Source organism: Brienomyrus brachyistius, chromosome 23, assembly GCF_023856365.1.
Source record: "Brienomyrus brachyistius isolate T26 chromosome 23, BBRACH_0.4, whole genome shotgun sequence".
Classification (NCBI taxonomy): domain Eukaryota; kingdom Metazoa; phylum Chordata; class Actinopteri; order Osteoglossiformes; family Mormyridae; genus Brienomyrus; species Brienomyrus brachyistius.
The window spans coordinates 18115022-18141160 of NC_064555.1; the positions used below are offsets into that span (position 1 = coordinate 18115022).

General features: G+C 46.9%; 1 protein-coding gene across 2 annotated transcripts; it reads right to left on the reverse strand.

Moving 5' to 3' along the window:
- Positions 1-2750: 2750 nt before the first annotated feature.
- On the reverse strand, positions 2751-23500 carry fbxl2 (F-box and leucine-rich repeat protein 2). 2 transcript variants are annotated; one of them, XM_048992750.1, is made up of 15 exons: positions 23162-23500; positions 15236-15297; positions 13613-13667; positions 13363-13437; positions 12315-12409; positions 11608-11676; positions 11116-11211; positions 9393-9519; positions 8572-8646; positions 7491-7618; positions 6944-7004; positions 5442-5486; positions 5235-5291; positions 3995-4207; positions 2751-3697 (listed from the first exon to the last, which is right to left on the reverse strand). In XM_048992750.1, exons 1-15 carry the CDS (start codon positions 23189-23191, stop codon positions 3590-3592), a joined length of 1296 nt encoding a protein of 431 aa, XP_048848707.1. In that variant the 5' UTR covers positions 23192-23500; the 3' UTR covers positions 2751-3589. The 2 variants fall into 2 exon arrangements, with proteins under 2 accessions (XP_048848707.1, XP_048848706.1); XM_048992749.1 differs by having other exon boundaries at positions 7491-7621; positions 23162-23496.
- Between the last annotated feature and the right edge of the window lie 2639 nt (positions 23501-26139).

A 26139-nucleotide genomic window follows, 5' to 3' on the forward strand; every position in this document is an offset into this window, starting at 1 on the left:
CTGGCCAGGACTTGGTTGGGAGTCCAACTCAGAAAGCTGGGTTGCTGCTGGAAGAGGTGTTGGTTGGCCAACAGATTATCGCAGCCTGTGGTCTGTGTGGGTCCCAGTGCAGTGATGGGGACACTAAGCTGTAAAAATGGTGCTGTCCTCTATTGGGATCTTTTGAAAGAGTAGGGGTGGTGCCCCGTTGTCCAGGCCTAAAACTGCCCACTGTGGCCCTATCAAATCTGGCCTCCTAATCATCCCCTTTATTTATCTGGTGAATTCTCTCCTGCCCATTCACTGCCGTAGCTACTGTGTGGTGAGTGTACTGGTGCAGAATGGCTGCCGTCACATCATCCAGGTGGGGGCTACACAGTGGTGGGGGTTGAAATGGCTCCCCATTGGTTTGTAAAGAGCTTTGGGTGTTTGAAAAGCGCTATTTAAATGTAACATTCATTCATACTTTATTATACAGTGACTCCGTTTAAAATGCACATTTTATCGTTATTTCATTTTATGCTCTCAAAATTCCTGATAACTCAGTCTGCCCACAAGGTTGTTTGATGGAACTTTCCAGAACTTTGGAGCAGCAATGCCGGCATCTCCTAGGGCATGGCCTGCCCCCGGACACTTCCTGGGATTTTTGTATGCAGGCCTGAATCTGAAGAATCCGCCACAATTTTGAGGTTCAGCTACCAAAGCTGTAGTCTGAAAATCTTGGCCCACAGGGATTAAAATCATGTGGAAGAAACCAGACGCTTCATGAACAGTTAGAGCTGGACAAAAGAAACGACAGCAGCCCTGGATCAGCAAACACTGTGTCCGCGTGGCTGGCAAAAGCAGCCTATCGGAGAGCTCGTTTCCCTGTGGTGCAGGAAGAGGGCAGGAAACTCCATACTCATATCAGAAGGCTTCTGAGAGAGTGACGGACTCAGGCAAAACAGATGTGAAATTTGCGTCATGCTGAACTTGGAGAATCCAGTCACTGAAGCTAACATCAGATTATCCTTTAAATGCTGCCCCAGTGGTTTGCTGGAAGTAGATAAGCAAGACAAGCTGCGGAAATATCCACTAACAGCCCTGTTGAGCCACCTCAATTCAATTCGCTCAGACACAAACATTTAGTGCTGCCAAGACGCCAAAATTGATACAGACAGGGCCCATATACTTCGGATAATGGGAAGAGAAGGAAACAGTTAAGGTGTTAAAAAAAAATCATCCTTAGTTAGAAGCACAAGCTTTGCATTTTAATTACCATTCAGCTTAATACATGCTCTGTTTAATTTTAGGCATAAAAAGTCTGCATTAAATGACCAGAAGGATTGAGATTATTGAATTAATATTAAACATTATGAACTACACAGTTTTAAAATGCTACAAAAAACAGCAAAAACTATAATAAAATTAAATTAAAATCATAAAGACCTCTTGGGAACGGTGTCATGATTTTGACACCTGGGTCCCTCTTTGCTCTGTAACGCGGCCTAATGCTGGCAGAAAACCTACAGGGGAAATTCCTGTGAACAGCTTGTTACCAAAGAAAGAGGCGAGCCAGGATGCATCTCCTGGCCGGGCACATCGGGGATATGATCCCCCCGTTACCAAAGAAAGAGGCGAGTCAGGATGCATCTCCCGGCCGGGCACATCGGGGATGTGATCCCCCTGTTACCAAAGAAAGAAGCGACCCAGGATGCATCTCCCAGCCGGGCACATCAGGGATGTGATCCCCTTGAACGAGCTGCAGCCTGTGGCTTTGGAAAAAGCGAATCGGTGCAACCTGCTCTGCACACTGTCACCCTCAGCAGAGACCGATGAAATGCAGAGACAATGAAAAATGACAGTATAAAATAATTAAGTAAAATCAGACAAACAAATCATATCCATTGGTTTGTGTGACTTACAGTAACAATATTATCGGTAATTGGTGATTACAGACCAGTAAGCCGGTGTCTGTGGCTGACAGAGACTAGCTGGCGATTCTGGCCAGAAGGCTTTTAGGTTACGTACAAAGCAACACGACAAAGATTTATTATGTGGCTCCCAGTTCAGTGGACACAGTGAAAAACAAAACACATGGCTATTATTGTTCAGCTCCATGTAGACGTCTAACAGAATGTTGATAATGTTAAAAATATTTATTTACTTTAGAACAGTGGTTCTGAATGCGTGGTACATGAAGGTATTGGACAAGTCACTGTTATTGTTTCCCAATATTTTTTTTATTGAAATACTGCATACAGTGATCCCAGCTATATCGTGGTTCGGCTATCGCGCCCCCACTATATCGCAGATTTTTCTGTGGAACATATCTCATTTTCTATCGCAGAAATCTGCAGTTTTATACTGATCGTTTTTATCAACTTTTTACATTGAAATAAGCATTTTTCTATGCTAAATTATTTAACAACAATGTATTACTGTAATTATAACATATATATATACCTGTACTGTATATAAATAAAAATGGAGTAAAAATGCTACCTGTAGTGTACTTTGCAGGCAATTCAAAACAAAGCATACAGAGCGGTATTTTAAGGCTTAAACTATAAAAAAAAACATATTTCTATGGTCTTGCTATATCGCAGATTTTCACCTATCGCTGATGGGTCTAGAACATAACTTCCGCGATAGGTGGGGGATCACTATTACTGTTTGCGACATTGTCCAGCCCTAATGCACAAACACTGGTGTTTTTATTGCATAGTGTTATGTGATGCGTTCTGGTGCACGGCTTCAGCACCACAGTTAAATAAGATGTATACAACCAATTATAACGGGAGTATAATTTTATTTTTAATAATTAGTTGTACATTGCAGGCAAATTGTTTTTTGAAACATAGCAAGATGTCCGTGTTCCCAGCTTATGCCCAAAACTGTTGTCCTTTCAAAGTCAACAAAATTATTTCCTTTGCTAAATTCTAAAAAAACAGAATAAAATAAAAGCTTACCATCAGAGAAACAAAGCCTGGACGAAAACCACAAGCACTGACGTACAAAAGAAAATCTCAAAAACTTGATTTGGGTCGGCACACGAGTACCGTCAGTAACTGTGGGTCACTGTTCTCCAGAACCTCCTCATACAAACCAAGCCTACATCCCAAACTGATAGTCCTAAAACGCACAACGGAACCCAAGTGTCGCTCAGAGGCAGCTGTTCAGAGCGCCTGAGTAATTCCGGATCTCCATATCCCACAATTCCAGAGGAAGAACCGATGTAACACAAGGGCAGCTCGGGTGATTGGTGGAGCTCATGATCCAGTAACATGGCCACACAACCTACAAGTCAAGCAGATTCACCTTCTACACTGTCACTCTCTGCTTTGTATTCTTTTTCACAGACCTTTGTATTGTTACCACAAACAAACCTGACTCACCACACTTCCCATCTCAAATGTCTTTATCATAAGTGCTGCAGGAAGGTGAATGATCAGAACCATCTCTGCCGTTCCCCTTTACATGAGACTGTGACCCCGCCCCCCACCCCCCCCCAGTCCCACACACACTCAGGCAGGATGTCTGTACTGATTATCGCCAGCGTCGGTTACGGTGATTCACACGTCAAATGGAGATGCCCACCCTCCCCTCGCGGCCCGAAAGGCCTCAGCTGTCAAAGGATGATGCAGCACCTGCAGAGTCGCTGTCCGCCGCCATGGACCGACGGGGGCGGAGTCACTGGCGCAAAGTAGGCGTGCACTTTGATCTCTGGCAGATGTGCCTGCGGAGAACACAGAACACAGTGGCATGAGACACTGAGAATGTCATGCAAAAATGCATAAGAAGAGGAAAGAGAAACACAAATAGCCAGGGAACAAATACAGAACCCCCCCCCCACCCCAAGCAACTAAGGGCAGAGGGTATCCCCACTTAGCATGGGGGACAGGGGGTATCCCCAGTCCACAGGAACCCGAGGGTATCCCCAGTCCACAGGAGGCCGAGGGCATCCCCCGCTCAGCAGGGGGCCCAGGGTATCCCCAGTCCGTAAACAGCGCTGTGACCCTGCAGCGTGACGTACCCGGATCCTCTTGATTCCGGCCCGTGTGACCTGCTGGCAGTCGTACAGCTCAATACGTTCCAGGTGGTGGCAGCTCTTCAGATGCTCCAACGTGAGGTCGGTGATGAGAGGACAGTTATCCAGTTCTACCACCTGGAGGTGCTCCTGACCACAGGTGCTGCTGCTCAAATGCCGGATACCGTCGTCTGTAATCAGCTCACAGTGGGACAGGCTCTGTGTGTGTGTGTGTGTGTGTGTGTGTGTGTGTGTGTGTGTGTGTGTCGGGTGGGGGGGGGTGGGGGTGAGATAAAAACATTTTGGTTATGGCTTTTGCCTGCAAATGCTGTATTAGTTGTATTATCACTAACGTATCGCATCACTGCCCAGCTTTAGTACTTCCTGCTTCCTGGCAGATATTCAGACAATAAGAATCTGACAACATAATGTGATCCTTTACAGAATAGCCCAGTCAAAAACATGGCTGTTGCGATGTGTCACATTCACTGTGTCATGTGTCACTTCACTGCGTGTAGCGAGTACTGCATCACCACGGTCAGTACTCAGTGCCAAACTCAGCTGATGTGATGTGCTACATTCACTGTGTCATGTGTCGTGTCACGTGTCATGTTCACTGTGTGCAAAGAGTACTGCATTGCTGCAGTCAGTACTCAGTCCTGGGTTCGGCTGCTGTCATGTTCACTCTGTGCAGTGAGTACTGCATCACCGCGGTAAGTGTGCACTGTGTGGAGCGAGTACTGTGTCACCCTGCTCAGCATTCAGGACTGGGCTCAGCTGCTGTCGTGTCACATTCACTGTGTGCAGTGAGTACTAAATCACAGCGGTCAGTGTGCACTGTGTGCAGTGAGTACTGCGTCACCCCACTCAGCACCAGGCTCATCTCCATTTTTATTTCAATTAAAATAACATCTTGTAAAAGAATTACGGGTGATGAAAGGATTGTTCCATCAACAGGCACAGGAAATGAAGGCACACATTAGAGGGTAGTTCCCAAGTCAGCAAATATCTTTCCACACAGTCATAAGACAAAGACTGTCAACAAGAGGGGAGAGCCAAATACTATTATACAAGAAGTTAGGGTTCCGATCATTATTTGGATACTTTGACTGGGGTTACATGTCTTACATGTAATACGGTAATTTGATAGGTAATTTTTATGTAGATCCAAAACTGGGAAGCATCATTACAGGGCACAGGGAGCGCAATACCACCCAGCAGAGGAAAATGAGAAGCGAGTACTTACCAAGGCCTGGAGCAGAGGACAGTGAATGGAGAGCTGGACTAACGTGTTGTCTGTCACCTGTGAAGTGCGGAAGAAGACAGGAGTCAAAGGCGACACGCGATGGAGACACACTGACAAAACTGGGGAAACATTTGCCAGTGGGAGAACAGAACCATCATCGCCGTTACTCATTTTCAGGAGTCTTTATGGAGTGAAGCGCACGCTTACCAAAATACATTCTTCCAAGTCCATTTTTTCCAGTTCATGACAATTCTGCAATCAATGAAGGAGAAGAGGTTAAAGTTTCAAAGGAACTGCAATGTGAAGCAGGGATTCAACATGCACAGGTACCTCAGACATACAGTGCTGCTTGAAAACTGTCCACCCGGGACTCAGCTCTGCTACAGTTTGCACACTGAACTGTAACAGTCACAGTGAATCCAAACTGTAGCAAATGAAGGATTCATTTTAGCAAGTTCCAGACGGTATGTATTACTATACTTGCATAAGTATAGTATATAGTATAGTAAAACTATGTGAATAAGTGAACATGGCCAGTATAATAAATAACTGGAAATAAAAACGACAATCAAAAGATATATTTGGCAGTACAACATTTCCTTGGGTCTATGAAATAAAGGGAAATATATATTCATCACACACTGGAAATATCATTGTAATAAACTATGCCAGCATTTACGAGTCCCCAGAAGACCTTAGAATAAGGGTGTGGAGTGAAAAAGTGCCACTGAACAGTGATCTGGGAACCTCTCAGGCCACAATAAGACAAACGGCGCACAAATGGGAAAAAATTAGGAGCAGAAACGACTGCTTAAAACCTGGATGTACAAAATGATCCTGCAGTGCACAGTCCTGCTGGACGTCCAAAAAATCTCCAGGGCGACATGAAGATTAGGTTCAGCTGACAATATGACACAATGGGAGAAGCAATGGAATTCATGGACATTAGCCAGGAAAAAACACACTGGCTGCAAAAGACCACCTGGATTTTACTAAAAATAGATATCCTCTAGACTGCGAGCCCAGAATCATTTAAGCCACAACCTAAAATGCTTTCTTTAATAAAACCATGACTCTGTCTACCAGTAAAATCACTGCATTCCACCTGTCAAGCAGAGTGTTAGCAGAGTGTTGGCAGAGTCTGGGTGTGAGCCTGCTTTTTGGCCTGTGTGCAGTGGGAACCATGAATACACAGCCATGTGCAATAATGCAGAACGACGGCAGAACCTGCAACTGTAGGATGAAGTTACACCAAAAATGCAGCATGCAGTGATCCTAATTCCAGCAGATCTGCTAATAAATGGATTAAGAGGAAGGAATTTTGTTTCGGAATGGCTGAGTCAACGTGCATGTGGCAACCTGAAGCAGACTGCTCATGCAACACAGCCCGCAAATCTGCAGCCGGGGAAGCCGCTCTGAAAGGAAATGGGAAAAACTCCTGAAAACATGCTTTCAGTGACAGCCCAAAACCAGCAGATCATCTGTACACCTGACACAGGTTATCCTCATCAAGCCATGGGATCCAAATACAGATCTTAACATTATTCGTCTAAGAATGATTAATAGACAGATGAAGGGATCACATAGTTTCAAGCAGCACTGTACCTTTACTAGCTTTAAATGCAGTGAGCAGTGAAGCGCGCTCCAAACGGTAGTCAGACTCAGGAAAAAGAGTCAGGGAAGCAGGTAGTGAGAAAGATGTCACTCACCCGGGCCAGGACAGCGAAGCCGGCATCAGTGACGTGGGAGCAGCGAGCCGCCTCCAGGATCCTGAAACACACACACACACAGACACACACACACACATACAAACATGCATACATACACCCACAGACAGCCAGACACAAACACACGTGCAAACACACACACGCAGACACACCCCCACAGACAGACATACATACACACACATGCAGACACACACACGCAGACAGCCAGACACACACAGATATCCACAGACAGACAGACAGACACATGGTTCATTGTCGACAGGATTCCAGGAAAATAAGATGCACCATTAAGTGCCAAACTAAAACACACGGTATGTGTTTTTGTCTGGATATATGCTGTCTATATGCTTGTATGGATCTATACGCCGCCTGTGCGTTTGTATGGATATATGCTGTCTATATGCTTGTATGGATCTATACGCCGCCTGTGCGTTTAACAAAAACTTAAAGCAGTGAGTAATTTACAAGAAGGCCAGGAGGGCGGAATGGATGCCATGGCCTCCCCTCGCTCTGAGAACACGGCGCTTACTTCAGGTGGGGGCAGTTGAGGCCCAGGGCAGTGAGGGAGGCGTCAGTGATGCTGCTGCAGCCGGAGATGCAGAGGGTCTGCAGCTTGTGACAGCCGCGGCAGAGGAGCACCAGGCCCTCATCCGTCACCTGCTGGGGGGGCAGAGTCGCGCGCTTTACTGGGCCTGTACTACCCACTCGGAGGCACTTACACCTAAACCACCATAAACCCACCCCCTACTGTAGGGGCAGAGCAGGGTGTATTACTGGGTCGGTACTGCCCACTCAGAGAGCACTTACACCTAAACCACGACAATTCCACTCCCTGGTGGAGGGGTAGAGCAAAGCGTCGTACTGGTAAACCTGTTTACACACACAATCGATAATCAATATGCATGATATGTATCAATTTACATAATCAATCAGCACATTCTCATACCTTAATGTTGCACTACTCAAAGTTTACTCATTAATTTAAGTCAATATTTACTTGAAAATTTCTACAGTCCTTCATTAATATATGCCTAAAAACAAAATTATAATATAAATAATAATTTCTAAAAAAAACATTAAAATAGCTGGTAAAATATCTTTTTTTTGTCTTATTGAAAGCAGAATAAGGCAAAGAAGGAGGTAGAGTTACACTCCACTGCAGTTTTCACCTTGCAGACAACATCCATCCATCCATCCATTCATCCATCCATCCATCCATCCATCCATCCACTTTCTGTAGGCCCTTGTTCAGGCACAGAGGCTATCGCGGACCTTTCCCCGAGGAGCCTACGGGCACAGGAGAGGGAACAACCCAGGATGGGGCGCCAACCCAGCACAGGGCGCACACACACACACACACACACACACACACCTTTCACTTGCACATTCACTCCCAGGGGCAATCTGGCATCTCCAACTGACCTCAGCATGCTTCTGGGCCCCACACATACACACACACACACACACACACACACACACAGAGCCTGGCAGGGGATGGATCCCGGCTCTGCAGAGGTGACCACGCTAAGCACCGTGCCACTGTGACGATAAAGTTTGCCACACAAAGCGCTGCAGCGCCCGCTGCTCCATGGCTCGTCTCTGACACTTACTGTACATGACTGCATGTTGATTGTCACAAGCTCTGGGCAGTATTTCTGTAAGTGCTTCAGTGCATCATCATCCAGCTGGAAAAGGGAACATGAAAACGCCGTCAGCAAACCGCCACATCGCTGACGCGCTACCCATGGTGCAACGGGGGCTAAAACACAAGGCGGGCAGAACACTGACACGGTTCTACATCCCCAGGAAAACTCTGCCCCCTTCCTGGGACATGTTGCACATGGTTGTGCCTATGAGCCCCGTACAGTACGTCACCAAGCAGGACTCCACAGAGAGGAGAATCCACAGAGTGTGTCAGGATAGGTTACAAAAATAACGTAGATTAAAAGGTATTTGGGCACAACAAGCTGGACAATAACCTCTTGAAAAACCCTGTGACCTTGTAAATGCGAATAAAATCACCAACTACAGCTGTCAATACTCAGTATCTAAGCTAGTTCCTCCAGGTCGCCCTCTCCGGGAGCCAATCGGGGGCCGCTCAGGGGCCCCTCTCCACCCACCAACCAGAAGCTACAGATGCTGAAACAACTGTTCATCTGTATTGGTTACTGTTCTAGCCAGCATTAAAAATTCCAGTGCATAACAGGGGTTTCTTTCCTGTGAAAAAGGACTGGCTTCTCTGTACGCTGGGATGTATTTGCCATTTGACACACAATTTGATGGTTTTTAATTCACTAAGTTAGGAAAAAAAGTTACACAAAATAAGGTGATATGTGACCTGAATTCAAACAATGATAGTGTGCCTGTGACATTGTGTCACTGCACTTCCCTCCTGGGATTTATGAAGAGCACACAGTGAGCTTGGACCCACCTGTGTGCAACCCCTCAGGAAGAGGGCCTTGAGGCCTCCACAGCCACGCACCAGCGCCTCCACTCCATCCCGCGTGATCTGGTCACACCAGGAGATATTCAAGTTTTCCAGGCCCCTGCAGCCTTCACTGGAGAACAGAGAGATTCACCTCAGTCGGTAAATACTGCAGCGTGATTACCCACTATCTATCTCAGTCAGTGAGTACTGCAGTGTGATTACCCACTATCTATCTCAGTCAGTGAGTACTGCAGTGTGATTACCCACTATCTATCTCAGTCAGTGAGTACTGCAGTGTGATTACCCACTATCTATCTCAGTCAGTGAGTACTGCAGTGTGATTACCCACTATCTATCTCAGTCAGTGAGTACTGCAGTGTGATTACCCACTATCTATCTCAGTCAGTGAGTACTGCAGTGTGATTACCCACTATCTATCTCAGTCAGTGAGTACTGCAGTGTGATTACCCACTATCTATCTGTCAGTGAGTACTCCAGTGAGATTACCCTTGCTTCTTAATGAAAACATTTCAAAGCAAACTAAGCATGTGGATTGCAGATATACTCTTTTTAGAAACAGAGCGAGTTTTGTTGCCCTGTAACAGGTCAGATCTGAACCGGTTTGTACTATAAACGTTTAGCAAGGTAGGTCTGTTGGACTATGTTTCCACCAATGCAGTTCAGGGACTTTTTCCCAATCCAGAAATAGTTCCACGCGTTTGCACTGCAAAAAATTGGCCCTGGGCTAGAAAAAAACGGTTCCAGCACAGCACCAGAGAAAAGCTGGTCTCAGAATTTGGCACCATAACGTCAGCGGAAGTGGGATGGGCTATTGCACCCGAAACCGCAAACCAGGAGAATTTAATCCGTAACCAATAAAGTTTCGTCTAATATCGCCGGTGCTGGCAGTGAAACAACTTATGTCAGCTGATTAGCAGAAAAACAGCACATCTTTTTTTAACATTGTGTGGAAAACAAAATATCGATGTCCTGGCTATATTTAATAATACATTATAAACATATCGCAGGTCTAATATATAAAATATTTGAGTGGTGAAGAGATCATGAGGCGGACAGCAAAGTTCATTGTTTAGCAGACTGTTTTGTTGTGCGATTCTTAAAAAGACAGCGAGAGAGAATAAGCTCACTTACACAGACTGGGGAGCCTTTAAGGAGGTGGATACAGGCAGTAGAGTGTGTGTGTGTGTTTAAAAACTTAAAATCCAAAATAGATCAATATAAATCCAAAAAACTGAATACGTATGAACTCTTACTTATGTAATTCCGATACTTTCCGTAACGTAATTTTTCAAATCTGTTCTTTTCTGAAACTGATTGAAAAGTGGGGAAGTTAAACCAGGCGAGAACAATAAAGGCGAGCACCAGCACCGGCTTCGGCTCTGTGTTAGTGGACACAAGGCATGATATTCCGACGGGGATTACTGTACGAAATGCTTTATTGTCTAAAGACTCATTCATTGCCTGGATCTGGCTTGAGGACGTGATCACTGACTTAAACACAAGCCGTGTCTTTGCATTCTTGAATATTCCAGATTCCTATAAAAGGTCCGGTTCTGACGGCAGGCACTGATGTAATACTGCTAAAACTGCCACAAAGCCAAGTCAATGTCAAGTACCCGGTTTAGAGAATCAGAAACCACATAGATCGACTGCTTTCGCCATCATCAGTACGTGAACAAGCAAGAAGGGAACAAAGAGCTCTTACCTGAGTGCCTTTAGCGAATGGTTTGTTATGGACACACAGGAAGTCAAATCCAGGTGTTTCAGTTTGGGGCAGAATTTGCTAAGGCTGGTGCAGGTGCTGCGGGGACAGGGAGAGGGCTGTAAGCCAATCGCGGCTCTTAGGCTGTGTTTCCAGAAGCATTTACTGCAGTTTTTTGGATTAAAGCACATGGTGCAAACAGTTATTTTCCTCGAGATCTGGTTAAACTCTGAACTTTTATGCGTACGTGATTTAGTATTTCCTGTGTGGTTAAAAAGATGCGTTTTTTTTTTCTAAACCAGAACCAGGTTGGTTTATGCTTTATTTTTGGATACTTACAACATTAACAACACTAAATAAGGAAAATAAAGTTTCCATTCCAAAAAACTACTTTGCCATGTATGAGTTGTGCATGGACATTCAATGCAGCCAAAGGGGGGCGCTCCCCCCCCCCCGCGGCTGTACCCAGAGAAAACAAACTGCATGGTCAAATACCTGTCAGTGATTTTTGTGCAACCGTTCAAGTTAAGGTGCTCGATATTTCGGCAGTTCTGTGCAAAAGTCCTGTGAAGAAAACAAAAATAATTCAGGCCCAACATATTTCAAATGAAAACATGGGGGAGGTGGGGAGGGGAGGTCAAGTCACATTCAAGGGAGAGGAAAGTCGGTCCCAGGGCAGCAAAGGGGAGTGAAAGCTATTTAAATATGGCCAGGGGAGAGGGCCGCAGAGGGTGAGAGGGCCCAGCAGAGGGAGAGAGCGAGAGGACCGCAGAGGGTGAGAGGGCCCAGCAGAGGGAGAGAGCGAGAGGACAGCAGAGGGCGAGAGGGCCCAGCAGAGGGCGAGAGCGAGAGGACCACAGAGGGCCCAGCAGAGGGCGAGAGTGAGAGGACCGCAGAGGGCGAGAGGGCCCAGCAGAGGGCGAGAGAGAGAGGACTACAGAGGGCCCAGCAGAGGGTGAGAGAGAGAGGACTACAGAGGGCCCAGCAGAGGGCGAGAGAGAGAGGACTACAGAGGGCCCAGCAGAGGGCGAGAGAGAGAGGACTACAGAGGGCCCAGCAGAGGGCGAGAGGACCGCAGAGGGCGAGAGGACCGCAGAGGGCGAGAGGACCGCAGAGGGCGAGAGGACCCAGCAGAGGGCCCAGCAGAGGGCGAGATTGAGAGGACCACAGAGGGCGAGAGGACCAGCAGACAGCAGACTCACTTCATGGCGGCATCTCCCACGCTTAGGCAGCCTCGCAGACTGAGCAGGCGCAGGAAACCGCCACAGCGTTTGGAGATGTGCTCCACCACGCGGCCCTGTGGGGGGGACACAGGGACTCTCGTTTTAATTAAGGACAAACTGTAATGCAATAAAGCACACGTCCCAGTATGATAAAAAACATTAGAGGGTATTTAGCCAGCAGAGAGACGCCCATCGTCCACGTTTAGCCACGTTTACCCGCGTCAGAGCTCTCGCTTGCAACCATTTGCAGCGGCCAAACCTCACGAGTCTGCTGGGCGGAGCTTCATCGGGCCTAATGACGCCGTCTGCCCCGTCGCTTTTGGGACGACCATTCAGGTTCTCTGTCTCCCATGTCACGCCACATCCAGTCCTTTTCCATAGTCTATAACATACTATATGGACTAAAGTATTGGGACACCTGGCCAACACACCCACAGGAACTTTTATGACATCACATTCTAAATCCAAAGGCATCTGTATGGAGCCCCCCCCAGCTGTAACAGCTGCCCCTCTTCTGGAAAGGCTTTGCACAACATTTTGGGGTGAGTTTGTTCTTCCAACAACTTTGCGGGAACAGTTTGGGGAAGGCCCTTTTCTGTTCCAGCATGACTGTGCCCCAGTGCAAAAAGCAAGGTCCATAAAGACATGGTTGGGTGAGTTTGTTGCGGAAAAACTTGACTGGCCTGCAGTGAGCCCTGACCTCAGCCCCATCGAACACCTTTGGGATGAACGAGAACATCAGTGCCTGACCTCACAAATGCTCTTCTGGATTAATAGGCAAGAAGTCCCACCAGCACAGTCCAAAATCTTGTGGAAAGCCTTCCCAGAAGAGGGGCAGCTGTTATAGCTACAAGGGGGAGGGGGGCTCCATACCGATGCCTATGGATTTAGAATGTGATGTCATAAAAGTTCCTGTGGGTGTGAGGCCAGATGTCCCAATCATTTTGTCCATATAGCGTATATTCCTTACATAAAATGAATATGCTGTGAATCGTCCCCTAGGTTCCGCCATGATCGCAGGACTTACCTCTATGTCTGTCTGGAAATTGAAGAGGTCGATCTTTTGCCAGTTGCTACCATCAAGGGCTAAGATGTTCCAAGCCTGCGGGACACAAACGTAAAAGCAGAACTAAAGAAGATGAAAGGCACTGAGAAAGGGCTAACGGTATTATATCGTTCTGCACCATGTGATGCAAGAAATGACAGGATGAAAGGTTTAGTGCGGACGGCATCCCGGTGATCTGTTAGGATCTCGCCCTGCGGCAAATGCTGCTTACCTTCGATACCTGGGCGCATCTGCACAGGGTGACCACATCCAGGTAAGAGAAAATCCTAATCAGAAAAATACAGTCAAAAGTCAGACACGGGATCCTCGGTAAGTTTAGTTACCCCTCCATAGAGGGATCAAACACCAGACTGCAGGGCAGCACTTCTGAATTGTGCCTCACTGGTAATTTCATATGACTGCACTCCTGAACCAAATAATAAAAGCCATACAGTTAAAATCCTGCAGTAATGCTGCTGGAGAACGAGGTAAAATGATCAGCCGCCAAGACCGACTGGCCAACATCCGCCCCATAAGTAGACACGGAGATGAAAGTAGGACCAGAGAAATTCCTGTTCATCGAATGTCTTGCTATTATTTCCCACATAACAGCCACAACTGGGATCTGATCCTATAACCTTCGGCTTAGAAGCACAAGCAAAAATGCACTGGAGCTTCAAACTGCTACACACAGAAAACTGCAGGATGAGTTACTGTGGTTAGACAGCCATTAGGGACACATGCAGTGCGGTTCCCTCAGCAGCTGCAGCAGTAATCTGTGTAGACGGTGGAGGAATCCTGACAGACGTGTGGGTGCACACAGGTGAGCTGCGCTCTATCAAACAGGCTTCGAAACTGCTTGCTGGGTTGACATAGCATAGCGCACAAAGCTTCACCAAGAACCTGCAGTGAAGTGCGGGTCCAGCTCCTAGACTCATGGTACCAAAGTCATGTTTCAAATTTCAGAATGCAAATAAAAAGACATCAAAGCCACCGGCTTCAGCGAAGCATGCAGCTCTGTGTAGAGCAGGCTAAGAAGGTTAACGATCTTCATCTGAATCGCTAAGCACTGCTGACATACTGCTCCTTGGGAACAGGTGTGGCTGTAAGCAAAGTCTGGATTCAAATCACTCCCTTTCTCAAGTTATCATAGTTCGCAGCTGTGTCATGCCAGACTCTCCCATTCCGCACTGCAATTACGCCGATTTGTCATGACATAGGAAGGGCTTGGAACCAAACACGGTGGAGTTAGAGAAGGAAACAGGAAGATGAGCCGCAGTCATTTCTCACAAACATGCAGAGCCTAAGCAAATAAGGCCACATGCAAGTTCATGCGTCGCAGATTAGCGGTGGATCAGAAATTTGTCCAGTGGTTAGTTTATATAAAGCAGAACGGGTGGTTTGCTTCATGGCTTCTAGGATTTTCGCTCATTGTCATATCTCCCACAGAGCAAAGGTTAGAAGCACAAATCCTAAATTACCACAGAGGAAAATCACTAAAAATGCAGTATTCTCCAAAACTGAGAACAGGATTTTTGGGACATTCTGGCTACAACACTAATTTGAAGTTCTTCTCTTTCTTCTTCAGCACCAAACTAATGACATAACTAATGGCTGTACTTCTGTTTGCCTCTTAGAAACACACATACTAATACTTGGACCGTGTGCCTTTTTGTGTGCAAGTATGTATCACTGCTACTGGCCTCTTATGTGGCCGGCCTGTATCTCACTCACCACAAGGCCAGACATCACAAAACAGCACCACAGACGGCCACTGGAGGAAATCACCCATTAAGACATACAAGCAGACTTATACCAGGCTGTTTCCATTTTCGCCATTTCATTGAAAGCTTACCTAAGCAGTAGTTCCTTTGGGAGCTTTTTGTTAATCGGTGCTTCATCGTTGTTGGAGAAAACCTGAAAAAAATAAAAGAAACCCAATGGAAAATGGCGCATTCAACACTCAGCGAACGGCACCACCTTTCCAGTTCAGTGAGCGTGCCGTAGCCGTACAATCATAACCGCGCTTCTCTTTTAGTTGCCTAAACAGAGAATTCCTCACAAGCAGGACCCTGATATTTGACATTTTTTAAGAAAATTAAAAAAGGAACAATGTTGCTATCTGATCCCCCACTGCAGCAATCTCAGTGCTATACAGTGTCTACACACTGAATAGTGCAATATTCGTAGAATCTATGTCTACTGCTTCTGGTACTTAGACTGTATATCTACTGCTGATTACACACATCGCAGGGCCTGTGAGCTGCTGCGGACATCAGCTACTCAGGGGGAACCTTTAATGTGATTAATGGTCCATTCTGACTGGCTGAAAACTGCCACTAATGACGGATTATTCACAGATCAGACTGGCTGAAAACACAATATGACTGTGCATTTCATATACATCTAATACCCAACAGCATTCTTGTACTAATAACAGATCATTGCATTTCATTGAAGAAATGTAAAGGTACGGGTCCCCCGGCCCACGTCCGTAAGGGTACGGGTCCCCCGGCGCGCGTCCGTAAAGGTACGGGTCTCCTGGCGCGCGTCCGTAAGGGTACGGGTTCCCCGGCCCGCGTCCGTAAGGGTACGGGTCCCCCGGCGCGCGTCCGTAAGGGTACGGGTCCCCCGGTGCGCGTCCGTAAGGGTACGGGTCCCCCGGCCCGCGTCCGTAAGGGTACGGGTCCCTCGGCCTCGTCACAGCATCCAGCTAAACTGCCCAAAAAAACATGAAGAGATTCTGTTTGTTGTAGAGTAGATCAAGACAAGTCGACCGAACAGCAAAAGATGGTCTGAACACTGAGCCCGTGGCCTGGACACTGAGCCTGTGGCCTGGACACTGAGCTCACGGCATTTCACCCATAATCCTCACGTCAGCTTGAACATCACAGTCAACCAGAAAAAGAAGAGAAAATAGATATCACTGATGCATCTTTAGTCATGCGAGGACACGAGTGTGCCAGAGATCATGCCTCTATCTCTCTCTCTCACTCGCTCATCATACCCATGAAATCCATCAGAAATCAGCACAAACAGAAGCAGGAGGATACCCACTACCAAAGTGAGTGAGTTCATGTAGAGCTTGGCTACCAAAGCCCAATTTCACATTCATGTGTGCAGGGTCTGCCTACAGTGTGTTCATCACCGAGCGACAAAGGAGGATCAGAAACAACAGCCGGTGTTTCATGTAGGTACCTCCCGGCGCATCAACACAGAGGCCAAACGCGACCCAGCACTGGTGCCACAGTCCCGCGTTTCATGCACAAGTCCTTGGGGACTCCACAAGGATCTGACGTGATCTTCTGGTGCCTCCAATTAGCATCACAAACACATCCACGAGCTGCCTGAGTACTTGCCTACAAATTAACAGCCTACAAGCTTGTAGAGTGTCACATTCAGTAAAGGATAAGAAAAAAAATGTTTTATGAACCAGCCAGGAGTATAGCAAACCCTTGTAAGGACACTCTACAGAGCAGAACTGGCTAAATAAATTAAAATTCAATTAACTCTATGTAAGGGACCATTTAAGATGTTTTTAAGTGAAAGAGGCCACGCCCACTGGCATAATACAAAGAACACTGGGTCCTTGCATAACCCATAGGGGTCCCATGTACTCCTGAAGGAGATGGTGTAACTTGCCCACCACACACAGGCTGGGAACCAGTAGCGTGTATCTGTAGGCAGGCAGGGATTTGAAAAGTAGGCAAGGGAGTGCAGGGCAGGCAGGGGAGTGCAGAGCAGACAGGGATGTGCAGGGCAGACAGGAGAGTGCAGAGCAGGCAGGGGTGTGAGGGCAGACAGGAGAGTGCAGGGCAGGCAGGGGTGTGCAGGGCAGGCAGGGGAGTGCAGGGCAGTCAGGGGAGTGCACGGCAGGAAGGGGAGTGCACGGCAGGACGGGGAGTGCAGGGCAGGACGGGGAGTGCAGGGCAGGCAGGGGAGTGCAGAGCAGGCAGGGGAGTGCAGAGCAGGCAGGGGAGTGCAGGGTAGGACGGGGAGTGCAGGGTAGGACGGGGAGTATAGAGCAGGCAGGGGAGTATAGAGCAGGCAGGGGAGTGCTGGGCAGGCAGGGGAGTATAGAGCAGGCAGGGGAGTGCTGGGCAGGACGGGGAGTATAGAGCAGGCAGGGGAGTGCTGGGCAGGACGGGGAGTGCTGGGCAGGACGGGGAGTGCTGGGCAGGACGGGGAGTGCTGGGCAGGACGGGGAGTGCTGGGCAGGACGAGGAGTGCCTCTCAGACACCAGGCCTACGATAGGCATCTAGATACACACAGAAATGACTATTGAACTCTCATCGGAGACAAAATCAAATCAATTTAACATTTATTGAACTGTCCTACATTTGAAGTAAACACATATATTCAAAACATTTTTCCAATATAGCTCTGCATTTATTTTGCACTACAAAAACAGTCTGAGACTAAACCCAATTTGAGCAGATCCTAACTTCAAAGAACCGATAATGATATGCATTAATAGTACAGTGACGGGCCTATTGACTTCTGACAACTGTATTGGTTTTAGGCCGGTTTCCTTCTGAATTTTAGATGGATCGGGGGTTTGCAATCAATGTGCATCATATACACTCAGATCGGAAACTCAGTTCGGAGTGGTTTTTCATTACAGCCGGGCAGCAGCCAGAATGTCCTGCTCCCCAGCAGCACTATGAGCCACGTCTGCCATGTGACCCCTGATCTGTACTCATACACTCATACATCTGTTACAGTGAATCTATGTTTGCTGCTGCGGTCGGAAAATACAGCGAATCCCTTCACCTGCATTTCTGCGGCTGTCCACCCCATCAGTGACGCACTTTGATGACATCACCCAACCCTTTTCTGGATGGCCATCCCAGCATCGGAGGACCATGCGAGTGCTGCCATGACGGCCCCAGTATGGCCGATTATGTGTGAAACAGGCTGCATCCTCCTCGAAGGCCAGCTCAGGACACAGCACCCAGCTTGTCCTGCCAGCATTTTCAACAGAGTGCGGGGGGGGGGGGGGGGGGGGGGCAGTATTCGACCCTTTTAAAACTGCGCCCCCCAGTTTTCATGGACAATGCCTCGAAACAGCACAGCTGTGCAGTTGAGGATCCCTCACAGTTCATTAATGTACAGGAGGGGACGCCCCGCCCTGGCAGAACAGGAGGGGACGCCCCGCCCTGGCAGAACAGGAGGGGACGCCCCGCCCTGGCAGAACAGGAGGGGACGCCCCGCCCTGGCAGAACAGGAGGGGACGCCCCGCCCTGGCAGAACAGGAGGGGACGCCCCGCCCTGGCAGAACAGGAGAGGACGCCCCGCCCTGGCAGAACAGGAGGGGACGCCCCGCCCTGGCAGAACAGGAGGGGACGCCCCGCCCTGGCAGAACAGGAGGGGACGCCCCGCCCTGGCAGAACAGGAGGGGACGCCCCGCCCTGGCAGAACAGGAGGGGACGCCCCGCCGCAGCGTTCAAGCAGCAAGGTCTGTAACGCCAGACAGCTTCGCTGCTCTATGCTGCCTTTTCATAATGACCACCTGGGGACTGGATGGCAACGATGTACCTCTAAGCAAACAGACAAACTGAACAAACAGCTTGGCTTCAGAATCATCTGACCAAACAATGACCCCTAATAGTCCAATCTGTTTATCTGTTTCTCATTTATTACCTGAAGCAAACACAGAAGCGACTAAACAAGGTTTAACATGTTCTGTGATTAAAGTCATTATGGCTGAAGATCATGAATCTGAGCTCGATATCATTATACATCGTCGCTGTCCGGTAAAAAACATGCATGTCCACAATTCTGACAATTGAGACTTTTCTTTACTATTCCTGTAACACACTCATTCTCCTCTGTCTACTGATGGCATTTGACATCTAATTGCCCAATGAATGAACGATGTCTTATGAAACCATCTATTTAACTAGCATTATGTGTGTTATAGGTAACGTCTGTCTTCTTGATGGTGGCTACTATGAATTACTTTATATTGCAAATTTTAACAACTAACTAACAACTAAGGCTAATTGTGCTTATATTGTCGATACCGACATATTTGCCTCGCTGACAGCAATCCATGTAAGTCCCTTTAAAACATTTGCTGAAGGCTGTGTACAGATAGGCTTCTACTTGTGGTGCTAAGGGGGACTGATTAGCTCATTTCAGGTTTATTTTGTGAAATAGTGTCTGAAAAAATGTGTTTTCCAAGCACCTGAAATAATGGATTTTCAGAGACATGTGTTTTTCATTGCTTTTCACGCACACACACACACACACACACACACACACACACACACACACACACACACACACACACACACACACACACACACACACACACACAGAGTTGAGTAACACTAATAACACCAAATTTAACAATGTTTTTGCAAGAAATAACACATTTTTATTTGTTGGGGGGGGACACTGCAGCAGAGCAGGACCCCTAAAATGGCCAATATGGGAGCTGGAATGCAGAATTGGGGCAGAGCTCAGACTGCCTCAGCAGACCTTATGGTGTCGCACATGAACCACACACAGCAGCAGCCCTCTACTAAGAATTAACGATGCAAAGACTAACACATTATTATTTTATACACAACTGCCTTTTGATTGGACAGTGAAAATTGCAGGGCGGGCAGATAACAGCCCACATTCACGGTAACCCCGCTGTCTCCTTACAGGCAGAGGACAGGCCGCCACTGTGCATACAGGAGTCAAGCAACATCAAACAGTGCTAAAAGCACGGCAGTTCCTGGGGACGCAGATTCCTCGATGGCCCTGAGGCATAGCAGACAGACTGCGAGCCCTGCCAGAGAGAGAGGGAGAGAGGGAGGGAAGTAACAAGGGACAGAGGGAGCGAGGGAGGGAAGACGAGAGCTGCTGTCCATTGTGCGACTGCTCAGCGCCGGCTCTGCCGCTCGCTGCGGACATGACGGAGGTGATCTTCACCGGTGGATAAATAAGACGGCCTGGCCCCAGTGAGTCACATGCTGACTGTGTTGGGTGGCTGCCTGAGGACTTTGCCGGCTTAATGAGGCAAGAACCTGAGCACAGGGGAACTCTCCGGCACTCTCCGTCGGTACGTGCCGCTCCGTGCAATCCCTCGCACTGCTGGCTCGCACGGGTCACTGATCCCAGCCTGAAATGGGCTCGCTTAGGTAGGAGCCATTAGCTAAAGCTCTGCGCTACAGAGTGACCGAAAAACACAGGGAGTAGGCAGCGCTGGCAGATGGGGAGAATCCCGGCATGGCCCCCTTCCACGGAGAGAAACCGCTGTAGCAGAAAAGTCCGGTAAAGAGCGTAAGCTACCTGCCAGCCCTCTACTATAGGCGCACTGCCCTGAAGCACCACTGTAGCCGCCTGTGTGAAGCCCCCAGCCCCCCAGGCCATGTGCTGAGCACAGCAGCGTCACGCTCAGCCCCCCAGCAATGCTCCCCCCGGCCAGCTGCGACCCCAGAGGGCCTGAATCTTTCCCATTTGGCAAGAGAGATTCTGCAAGGACCAAGGACTCTGTCACAAGAAACAAGGGGGGAGGGGGGAGAAACACAGCATCTTTCGCTGTACACTGAGGCTGTACACTCTTCCTTATACCAATCTGTCCAATATGTGCTCACAATTATGCTCAGATAAACACTGAATATATTAAGTCAATCATCCTGCTGACAATAATAACAACAAAATATTGTATTACTGATTATCCATCTGCTGATGTTGCAGCCCCCAGGGTTGCGTGAAGCATGAAGCCTGTGACAGGCAGTGCACAAGGATCCCCCCCCCCCGGCCAGGCTGCGAGTCCACAGCGGGACACATTATCCTTTTGTGTTTGTTGTTAACACAAGTTTCAGTTCTTGGTATTTACAAGTTTAATTTGCACAACTTCCTTCACGCTCAGCCTCCAGCACCATCGATGCAAAATAAATCACCACTGCACCACTGCGTTCTCTTCAGCTTTTTGAACCCAGAGCCCTGGATTATGAAGCACTGCATGCAGCCCGCTCAAGTCCAGTGACAGTCCATCAGAGAGTAGCGAATTTCCTTTCATATAAAGGAATTGGCCGCGCAGGTCAGATGCGTGCTTTTTTCAAGAGGTGCTCTCTAAAGCAGAAAGGCACAGGCAAGAATGCCATGAATATGTGTACAGTGTAGAGGTGCAGTGCTACACTGATGTGGAAACTGTGACCAATGCCAATAACAGATATATATTTGTCTAATACCAGTGATACAGCTAACCTCTGAGACACCTGCCAAACTGCAGAAGAGGTTACTGTCTGATATTCTATTCACACTGAAAAAACAGGAAAATAATAAAAGTGTCGGATCAATTTCTCGTTAATGTATCGCAAAGTCAATGTTTCTGTTACAGAGTTGAAAGGTAAGGACATAAGGTTTGGCACAGTGGCCAAGCAAGCACTAAGAGCACTGCCTGTTCACAACTCAGGGGCTCACCTAATCCCTTTTAGGGAGTCCAGTACACGCCCCCTACCCACTTTAATTCAGCAGATGTACAAGAAACGCAAAAACTACAACACCGCGGCAAATTCCCAAAGACCTTCAGCGATTTGTAAACACACAATTAATTACAGTCATTTTCCTATTGAGACTATAGGTGAAACAAAAATTTTACCCCAAAGCTGACAAGACATGAACCAGATAACTGTGGGCTGAAACAGCAAAGAATATGGACAAGATACTTTGTGTATGTATACACCATCGGGTTATAAACAACAGACAAACAAATGAAAGTGGGACTGGATTTCAAAGGCAATACAGCGATGAAGCATGGTCATCCACTGCCCTGTGGTGCTTCAGGGCCACAAATTTGTTTCATGCTAAATTTTTCACTGTGTTGACTTCATCTGAAGAAACCAGCCTTTTCATCCATTTCACAGATTTATATTATACTGAAGTACAGCAGGTAGTCTTTGTTAAGGACAGAACAGCAGCCCTGAACTACACATACGGCTGGTCCGCATTCAAAGCTGTCCTGATTCAGTCCATCTTGTCAGTATATTACAGTCCACCCAGGTTACGTCTGATAAAAAGAAATTATTCCATTTGTCTTCCATTCTAAGCAGGATTTTTGACTGCAAAAAGGGGGAATAGACTAAGGATGAAATTCCATTGTTTATGTTATAGCTGGTTTTCTGCCACAGGCGGATTGCCCCCAGTCTGCACTGGGAATGCCCTAGCTCAGACAGAGGAGAAATGATCAAGGTAAAGCTTCTACACATTAGCTACAATGAGCTATTTCACATCGTAGAAATCCGAGGTCCTCGCCATCCACCAAAATAAAAGCATATGCGCATTCTTCGTGTAAAGATTGCGGAGTTTTCATTCTGAATGTTTGCATCAAATTTTCAGTTAGGAGTCACTCACCCCTCTCCCCAAAGGAGAAAACACGTCAATGGCACGTGACAATGTTAACACCTTTGTGAAAAGACCTCTGGCTGGTGAAATGGAAAGACACTAATTTACAAATCATCAGAAAAAAGCATAATACTGTATATGCTCAGACGAATTGTGACCCTGCCCGTGCTCCATCGAAAAAATCGATCCCAGCTCTACAGCAAAACAACACAGCGCCGACGGTAACCACTGTCAGCTGGTAGTGATTTAATGTTCAATAAAGCAGCTGCGATTTCCATATGCATGTCGATCCTCGACAACAGCACGTAAAATTAGAACAGCAGACGATATAGTTAAATGCAAATATCACACACGCGACAATTGTCTACGCCGTTTCACAAATGGAGAAAATGATTCACCCTTTCCATTAGCGTTGTGTAAAAAATAAACACTTACCTCAAACCTGCCTCTGGTGATGCCGTTCATGTCAGCGGCAGCAGATCTGTGTGCACGGGTAGCACTAGTCTAGAACTAGCGCTGCCCGTGGCGGCGTCCTATTGATATTTAGCGTAGCACAACAAAAAAATTAACCATACAGATATGACACGGAGATGAGCGCCCGGGTAACACGAAAGGGTCGCTTTCAATGGTCGTTTCTGCCACAATAAATAATCACAGACGATTAAAAGTGTTATTAAGGAGTCTACCAGGGTCCTCGCCTACACCATCACACAGTCAAAATAACAATAATAACATGGAGGAGACGATCTGTCTGTCTGACCTCACTTCCGGCTACTTTATAATTCCATCACAAGTCACGCGATTGGATGTCCGGCCGCCGCTTCGCTCCCTTCCGGATCCGAACGATTGCAGCGACTCGGCGATCCAGACGCGGTCCGCTGGCTGATCGGTACCGGCCGAGCGCTTCTGCGCGCTATAGGGCCGGGAAACCAATTGCATGCCTTTTTAATGAACAGTCTGTAGTAATAAACAAGATTTATTTATGGATTCCGTGTTTGAGTAATGGTCGGTGTTACACGCGTAATTAATAGAACATAAAAAACAAGCCAGGGGGCTCTACGGTTTGCTGTTACAAAGTATATCGCATCTTCATGCCAGGATAATATAGCATTGAAATGAATATTAAAGAAAGATTTTAATTCTATCTCAAATTGAGAGTTAGTATGTAGCCGGAATAAAAATAAGAAAGCTGAGAGTGGGCGTTTCATAAATTATAAATGTTTTTTTTTTCTAAAACCATCATTAGTAGTTTGCTATTATTTGTTTTATTATTATTATCATTATTATTATTATTATTATTATTATTAATCTCCATTCTTAAATACGACGCCAGAGGTCGCCCTTATTCGCACAGTTATTAAAGGGGTTGGCTCCTGTTTGGCTTGCATTTGCATGCTCCTGTCTACAGACTTTCCTTGGGTGGAAAGGTGACAAGCTTAGTTATGAGGCTGAATTTATAGCTTCGTCTGAAGGCTGACAAACAAGTCAAGGTCCCTACTGAGGCCCGTAGGATTAATATAAGAACAACAACAGCAATAAAATTATAATAATAACAACAACAATAATAATAATCATTTTTATAGTTTTAGAAGAAGCACTTTATAATTTATGAAACGTGACCTTACATAGGGGTCAGGGTAGGAATTTTTCTGTAGACTTCAGTTTTTATGCATATGTTAGAAAAATTGATCACTCGGAAAAAGTGGTTGGTTTGCTGTGAAGTGGTTAATTTGGTTTCCTAATATGATTCATTTAGACTAACTGGGGACAAATACAAGAAGTATTTGCTGGGAGACTGAAAAGGCTGAAGCAAATCGTGGGTCAATGGGAGGGTAAGTACATTTCAGAAAGGTGTTTCTTAATGAGTTCAAATGAAGTACCCCCCCTTCCCCCTTTTCTAGAAACAAACCATACCTCAACCAGGGTGGTTAAGACTAAGAATATCCCCCAAATTCTGTCTACAGACCAGAGGCACGTTCCATGAAGCAGGATTTCTCAGTTAGTTGGGTTAACTTGAGCTAGAATTCAAATGAAACAAACATGCTTTATTTGCTATTTACAAAAGTTCAGGTACATTGGAATGCTTCTCTTTGTCAATCCATCATGCTCTCCATAGCTGGGGGGGGGTGTCACAGCAGAGGGTCAGCTAGCATGCAGCACCCCAGGAGCTGGGGGTTAAGGGCCTTGCTCAAGGGCCTACAGACATGTGACAGTTCTGCCAAAGCTGAGGATTTAACCAGTGAGCTTCTGCTCACAGGCACAGACACTGAGCCCGTATGACTGCGTATTAGGTAAGGAGCATTCTTATTGGATAATCATGACTGCGTATTACGTAAGGAGCATTCCTATTGGATAATTATGACTTGACCAGCTAATTGACCAATGCCACTTTGTGGACCCCCCCCAGCTCCCTTACTGTGGTGGGCTTAGAAAATCACAGCTAGTGTGAGAAGCCCGGCTACCCCCTGCCTGCTCCAGCCGCTTCCTTTAGGACTGTTTCTATTGGCAAATATCCTTGTGTAAAGCGATATGGTCTTAATGAGCACATCACTACAACTAACTGTTTGGAGACTGTCAGTTCTAAGAAAAGCCAAGATATTTATCTTGGAAATGTTATATGTGATTGGAAAAAAAATCACCCTAATCAAAAATGTGTGATTTCAGCCCACTGAAAATGACTAAACCTAAATGGCATCGATTGCATATTTTTTTCCTGTTCTCTGGCACGTTCTCTTGGGCACTGGGGTTGCCTTCTCTGTCTGGGCCTTGGAGTAGGGATTTATGGCCATAGAAGGACACGGAGGCCGAGATCAGTGTCTGGGAAATTGAAAGGAGGCTGCCAAAGCGGACCAAGGCGGGGGCAGATCAGCTGAGGTTCAGGGGGCGTACCCCACCCCGAAATGGGAGTGCACATCCGCCAAACGTCACTCACTGACATGTGCTCTGGAATGCTCTGGAACACTCACAATTAGCTTAGTCATCTTTTCTGAGCCCAGTGTGGATATGACTGGATATGTTTGCCAAAGACATTTATTTTTATGGTTTATTTATCTGTTACCAAAATTGACATACAGTTTGCAGTGTTATTTTTGCTGCCAGTTTATATTATTGAATGTTTACCGAAATATGAACACCCGGCTGTAGCATTTTCCTCGGTCACACGTCTCTGTTATAGGGCTGCAGTGACACTTCTTACAGCAGAAAAGCACAGTAACATGCTGATAAATGCTACCTTCGCCCCTTCAGGTTATGGCGGCTCTCCCTCGGGCTCCCGGGAAGCTTCGCTCTGCCGCTTTGAGCCCCGTGTTCTGCGAATTTGAATCCTTTTCTAAGGCTTAACTTTCATCATGACAGGAGTCTCTGCAGATGATCAAGAAAGAAATCAGGTACAGGAGGTGCTGGATGTTAAGATT

Coding starts and splice junctions, on each gene's coding strand:
- fbxl2 (XM_048992749.1), bottom strand. CDS start 23,191: ATGAACGGCATCACCAGAGGCAGGTTTGAG. Junction 12,410..13,362: donor ATTTCCAGACAGACATAGAG/GTAAGTCCTGCG, acceptor TCCCCCCCACAG/GGCCGCGTGGTGGAGCACAT. Junction 11,212..11,607: donor TGCACAAAAATCACTGACAG/GTATTTGACCAT, acceptor CTGTCCCCGCAG/CACCTGCACCAGCCTTAGCA.